At 37.8% G+C, this 7,001-nt stretch overlaps 1 protein-coding gene across 1 annotated transcript; it reads right to left on the bottom strand.

Annotated features, from left to right (window-relative positions):
* Positions 1-4,382: 4,382 nt before the first annotated feature.
* LOC112138727 (gastrula zinc finger protein XlCGF57.1-like) lies at positions 4,383-6,993 on the bottom strand. The gene has a single exon (XM_024261351.1). It carries the CDS (start codon positions 6,904-6,906, stop codon positions 5,455-5,457), a length of 1,452 nt encoding a protein of 483 aa, XP_024117119.1. The 5' UTR covers positions 6,907-6,993; the 3' UTR covers positions 4,383-5,454.
* Between the last annotated feature and the right edge of the window lie 8 nt (positions 6,994-7,001).

The raw sequence follows: 7,001 nt of genomic DNA, 5'->3' as shown, positions 1-7,001 counted from the left end.
ACATCAACTGTCCCCTTGAATGACTTCTATCCTGCAAGATGGCTTACAAGATCTTCGGACAGGAAATGGGGCCCTGGACCTCCATGCACAACCGAGACGGCAATCATTTTCCCTGCCAGGTAGTACTCATCCTCTTTCACAGCTGTGAATTAATAGTGAAATGACAAAACATCGACACCACTTCAAGCAAGTATGAGACAAAAGAAGCAATACTGTGAAAGACATGGTCATGACTCAGGTGAAGGAAGTGTATCATAAAAGTTATGAATCTGTCATAAAACTAGAGCTGCAAGCAATAGAGAGTTTTAGTTGGAATTTTTTTCGGTTGAAATCCAAAAGAAATGTCCATTTCAATGGTGTCGAGTTTACTCATCAATTTGGAATACCACCAGACGTTATTTTTCTGCAGAGCTGCCATTAAAGATGTAGTTATGTAACTTAAGGAGCTGTTTCTCCACCGAGAAGACCCCTTAACCCTTGTGCTGTCTTATGGGGTTAAAGATGACCCCAGCCTTACATTGATGTGTGATCTTTCCCATAACAAAGCTGGACAAAGGTGCACAGGATTTTATGTCTGCCATGGTGAAAATCAAAAATCATCGTGGGAAAAAAAGTTCAACGCACTGTCTTGTTGGGTCCAGATGACCCCACTTTTAATGTAAACAAGCCTAGAATAACACAAGGGTAAATGACAATGAGCGACCAGAGGTCGGTTTAAACTCTAAGAGTTATCAGTTTTGAAATCTGTGTGGAGCTCCAACAGTTCTTTAAAGACAGACTCAATGTGATTTCTGAATAAGGGATTTCAGATTTTAGGGACTTTTTTTTCCTTCTCCTTCCAATGTAGCTGGTGCTATTTTAAGAGAATAAAAATGATCCATTGTTACATAAAGATTCTTTACACTGTGGCTGAACAAGACAACAGCTGTTTTATGCTCCTAATATAATCAGAGCTACTGACCGCTCAAAAATTACAATAAAAACCTTGGTGGAGAAAGAGTTTGGGTTCAGTAACTGAAAGAATTATTATTTGATCAACGTGGAGGTTATTTTAGATGCCAACACGATTTTCTCTTGAACTTGTGGTTCGCTGGTTTGGGTCAACATGAGATTCAGTCATACTAAAGAAAAAAAAAAGAGTGGGAAGAAACTTCAAACAGGAGCAGCAGGACGGAGGATTAGATTGTTGATTTAATGAACAAAGCCTGTTCTGAGTGTTTACATTTTCATTTCTCATCATCGGCCTCATGTGAGTTAAAAAGGGGGTGGTGTGGTAGGAGATGAACACAGAAGGGTTCATGCACAGCTAAGCTAAGTTTGGCATTTATAAAGAGAAGTGTGCGTAAAAGCGTGCAGTTTTATCCGACTTTGTCATTCCACCTGCAAATTTCTGGATTTGTGAGTACGCAAAGTTTCACGCAGAAATCCATGCAGTTTTACAAATGAAATCCCAGATTTTCATACTCACTGAATGTTGAAATTGATGCCAAATTGAATGTATTGTTTGTTGTATTGGCCTCAATATGAAATGCTTTAATATATACACTGTACACAGTGAGACCATAATGTGAAAACCACAAAATGATGTGTTTGATCACCCCAATACAGCTGCATCCATATTCTCTGAAGTGAAACAAACACTGTATGTCTGATATCTCTTAACAATATCCCTAACTTATTGAGTAGTGTAAATCACAAGGATGTCTGCTACATTCGTATTTCCTTCTCATCACATATTATACATGCCATTTGGCTATTGATAATTGGCAAATGGTACCAATCAGAAAACATTATAACATGCAAAGATTAATTCAAATATTTTAATTTTCAGTCAATAGTCACTTATGGTTAGAAACTAGAGAGAGACTATAGTAGAGACCATATCCAAACCTGTTGCTTACCCTTGGAGTTGTAGACCAAGAAGCGATGGCCATCTGGTCCATCAAAAATAGGTCTGTCTCTCAGGCATTTCATTAAAAGTGTTAAAAACTCTCTTCTTAGACCCCCCATGTCCCTCTTCAAAAATTCCAGCGTCATCACTGAATTTCACCAGTATGTCAGAGGCTTCAAAAAAACTTGGACGTTTGAACCCCCTGACTCCACCATCCCAAACATTACCCCTGGGAATGTCAAAACTGCTAACTTGGGTAAGGTCAATAACACTCGAAAGGTTTGAAATAACATCAGGCAGTAGATGGTCAGTCTTTTCCCTGTAATGATATTTACAATTATTCTTAAATCTACATAAAGTACAGTTTTTGTGCATTGAGTTTGGAATTACAAATTATAAAAAGATGGGAAAATAACCTACATCGTTGCATGCTCAGAATGGTCCAGACTTCCTGGAACCAGCTCCTCTTCATCCTCTTCAACATGTGGTGCATGCAGTTTTGTGTATCGACTGTCGAGAAAGATTTAATATTGAGAAAGTATACAAGGAAATGTTTCATTTTAAAAGCAAAGTAATTAATTGCATTCTCAGCAAAATAAGTTGAACTAAACTATTATTTTGTACTCACTCGTAACAGGAAGTGCTTTGGGCCCTCGAAGGAGGGTAGAAAGCGCTATACAAGTATACTGCATTTACCATTTAGTTAATTCCTGGCATTGCTCTCTCATATTCACCAACACATGCAGGAGAAGACTGACCGGTTGAGTCAATTTGGATCCCAAGTCGGTCTTAAAATCAACCAGAAAAAGTCAGAGATTCTGACCTTGAACATTTCATCTCAGACCCCAATCAAGGTCAATGATCAGAATCTACCATTCACAGAAAGCTTTACTTACTTGGGTAGCATCATAACATCAGATGGTGGAAGTAATAAGGACATACAGAAAAGGATTAATAAAGCAAGTGTTACATTCAACAGTACGAACAATAGTTGGAAGTCATCACGGTATAACACCAAGACCAAACTGAAACTCTACAGCAGCTGTGTTCTGTCGGTGTTATTGTACGGAGCAGAGTGTTGGAGAATGACACAGCAAGACTCAACAAAACTCTCCAACTTTCACACCAGAAATTTAAGGCGGATATTAAGGATTTTCTGGCCCCAAAAGATCTCCAATTAAATCCTATTGTCCCGTTGCAACCAAGAAGACATGTCTACAATTATCTTCAAAAGACGCTGGACATGGATAGGACACGTACTGAGGAGTGAAGAAAACACAATCATAAAAACAGCACCACACTGGACACGGGATGGAAAAAGAAAAAGAGGATGGCCCAAAATCACCTGGCGCCGAACAGTAGAGGCTGAGCTAAAAGAATTTGGATACACCTGGGGAACAATCTACACCTTGGCCTGTGACTGTCAGAAATGGAAAGATTACGTTGCTGCCCTAAGCGTCTCAAGGCGTAAAGGGCAGTAAGTAAGTAATTCCTGATTCATCCATCCACTTACCAAGGTCGCCACCACAGTCTCCTGGACATCCTGTAGTCTTGCCACTTCCCGCTTTGCGCCTCGAAACACAACAACGGTTTCAATTTTGTGCCGTCTGCTTTCGCTGCCAACGTCACGGTGAAATGCGATTTTTCATGACTGGAAGTTTTTATGGTGATGCTCCTGCTACCGGTTGGTACGACTGTTGTAGATCCAGCCATGTCGAACCAAATAGATATCCTGTCCATTAGCGATTATGTCGCCGTCTTTAATTCCATCTGCAGTTTGCTTTATGGCAACCCACATAAGAAAGGAGACAAGCTTGTCAATCAGCTGTTCTGGATCCTTCAGAGTCTGCGTTGTCTTCCTAAGAAGGGATAGCAGATGGCGTTTCATAAATATAACAAGCCAATCTGCGCTGGCTGGGAATGTTTCTTTTTTTCTGGAAGCGTCATCAATTTCCGTGTCAAAAATCCTCTTTGCTTTTGTTCAAATCATTCTCCGGCTAACCCGAAAACTCAGAGTTTTGGTGAATTTGGAGTTCACAAACTCAGAGTTCAAACAAAACCTGCTTCTTGAAAGAGGCCCCAGAAAGACTCTATAAAAACAACAACAAATCTGTGTGCAGAACAGAACAAAGTGTGGTTTCAGTGAGTGAGTGGACGCCATCTTCACACTGCTACTTCCAATGGTTTCAGTTCCTTTGGAACAGCTGGACGTTGATCATGAAGATCTACAAGAAAAGCTGCTTTGCTACAGAAAGTGGTGTTTGCTGAAGAGTTGCAGATGTTTCAGAGCTGAAACAGGCAGATTGAAGAAAGACATCAAAGAGTCAATCTGACTGATGAAACAATCACATGATTGGATGGAGCTCTGTGATCTGACCTCAGTCCTGAGTTCAGCAGTCAGAACTGGACTTGAGGAGTCCAGCTTTGGAACCTGCAGAGAACCAACAAACAGCAGAAAGCCACACTGTGGGAAAGACTCCACACTTCTGACTGATGTCCACGTCCACTTTATTCTTCTCAGGAAAGGTTGAGACAGAACACTGAGAACTAAAAGGAACAGAGAAACACTTTAATCTCTACTAGAAAACAGGAATCACAACAACCCAAACACGAGTTTGACTCTTTATCTAACTCTTCTTTGATACAATTTTAAGAAAAACTTTTCTTCATAAAACTGTTATTTACTAACATGAATCAAATAAATATAAACTGCCATTATTTTACATTTATTAAACAATATTGAAATGTTTACTTACAACATAAAGTGGTAACACGCAGACTTGGACAAAGCATAATTTACAACCACAATGGTTACCTTAACCTTAAAAAACTATAATACAAATAAAAAATATACTAATAAAAATCAAACAAAAAATAGAACATTATCAACGCAATTTTAAAAATCAAATCTTACTGTCATGATTTTAAACAAGACATTTCAAGTTCCAAGTATATGTCAAAGAAAACATTTTGAGATCAAGTTAAATATTTTTGTTAATCAACACAAAGGTAAAACTCACAATGTATAGAATCATATTTTGAGCAATGTGATTATAGTGGCTTATACAGTGCTCAGCATAATTGAGTATACCCTCTTTAAAAAAAAACGTATTTAATCAGCAGCTCAATGAACAAAAGAGCCATTTCCAAACTTTCCAAAAGGATTAGTTTTATCGAACAATTTGTGAACTCCAAAACATAAAACGATCAAGAATCTCATAGAAAATGTTGATTCTGAAAGGACACTAAAGGTTTCCTGAAAAATGTATAGGGGTGGACTCTATGCCAAGCACTGTAAATGATAAAATAGATTGTAATTTGCTGGTTAACACAGAAACAGATGTTTAAAAATAAGCAGCTTTAGATATCTTTAGTAGAGTGAGAATTAACCAAGTTTTGCTGAAAAATAAAAGCAGAATCTCCAAACAGCTCGTCAGTAGACAGTAGTGTGATTGTATTCCACTGACTGAGACACCATTTGAAGGCTTAGTGGGGCCTTGGCAAATGTTCGGGAATTTGCAGATTAGCAGTTAAACATATTTATTTATGTTTTCACTTAATTCTTAATTACATGTTTTGTCTAGAAATGGTTTCTCTCCTGTATGAGTTCTCATGTGTCTTTTGAGACTAGAGAAAAGACTAAAACTTGTTTCACATTCTTGACAAGAAAAAGGTTTATCTCCGGTGTGAGTTCTCATGTGCTCTTTGATATGAGATACACTACTGAAACATTTATCACAAACTTCACACATAAAAGGCTTCTCTCCAGTATGAGTTCTCATGTGTCTTTTGAGACTAGATATATTACCAAAACTTGTTTCACATTCTTTGCACAAAAAAAGCTTCTCTCCTGTGTGAATTCTCATGTGTGTTTTGAGATGTGATACACAGCTAAAACTTTTTGCACATACTTCACACAAAAAAGGCTTCTCTCGCATGTGAGTCCCTATATGTGATTTGAGATAGGATATTCGACTAAAACTTTTATCACATTCTATGCACAAAAAAGGCTTCTCCCCTGTATGAGTTCTCATGTGTCTTCTGAGACTAGACAAAAGACTAAAACTTGTTGTACACTGTTTACATGAAAAGGGCTTCTCTCCTGTATGAGTTCTCGTGTGTCTTTTGAGACCAGAAACGGTTCTAAAACCCTTTGCACATTCTTTGCAAGGAAAAGGCTTCTCTCCCATATGATTCTTCATATGTGATTTGAGATCAGATATTCGACTAAAACTTGTATTACAGTCTATACACAAATAAGGCTTCTCTCTTGTATGAGTAGTCATGTGTCTTTTGAGATCAGACACAGCACCAAAACCTTTTGCACATTCCTTACACGAAAAAGGCTTTTCTCCTGTGTGAGTTTTTATGTGTCTTTTGAGACCAGATAAATCACGAAAACTTGCTTGACATTCTTTACACGAAAAAGGCTTTTCTCCTGTGTGAGATCTCACATGTCTTTTGAGACTAGATAAATCACAGAAACTTGTTTCACATTCTTTACACAAAAAAGGCTTCTCTCCTGTGTGAGATCTCATGTGTCTTTTGAGAGTAGATTTATCACTAAAACGTGTTTCACATTCTTTACACATAAAAGGCTTCTCTCCTGTGTGAGTTCTCATGTGGGATTTAAGATGAGACATTACGATAAAACTTTTGTCACATACTTCACACAAAAAAGGCCTCTCTCCTGTATGAGTTCTCATGTGTATTTTAAGACTAGATATTTTAGTAAAACTTTTGTCACATTCTTTACAAGAAATTATTTTTTCTCCTCTATGGATTCCCAAGTGAATTTTGAACTCAGATTTATTACTAAAATTTTTACCACACTCATCACATACATAAGATCTATCATCAGATTTGGCTATCATGTGTACGGACATATTATGTGAAATTTTTGTTCTTTTACCAGATTTTACAGAGGAAAATCTCTTTTCTTTTGGAGATGGTTTTTGTTTCATTTTTCTAACATCAGAGTCACACTGACCTTCTGACATTTCATAGCTGTCCATACTTTCAACATGACTTCTGTCTCTTCTCTTCCTCTGATCTCTGTTCTGTGGCTCTGTCTCTTCATCTGGAGTTGATGTTGACTCTTCATGTTGGT

Source organism: Oryzias melastigma, linkage group LG15 (genome assembly GCF_002922805.2).
Source record: "Oryzias melastigma strain HK-1 linkage group LG15, ASM292280v2, whole genome shotgun sequence".
In the NCBI taxonomy this organism is placed as follows: Eukaryota; Metazoa; Chordata; class Actinopteri; order Beloniformes; family Adrianichthyidae; genus Oryzias; species Oryzias melastigma.
This window is presented reverse-complemented; position numbering and strand designations above follow the sequence as displayed.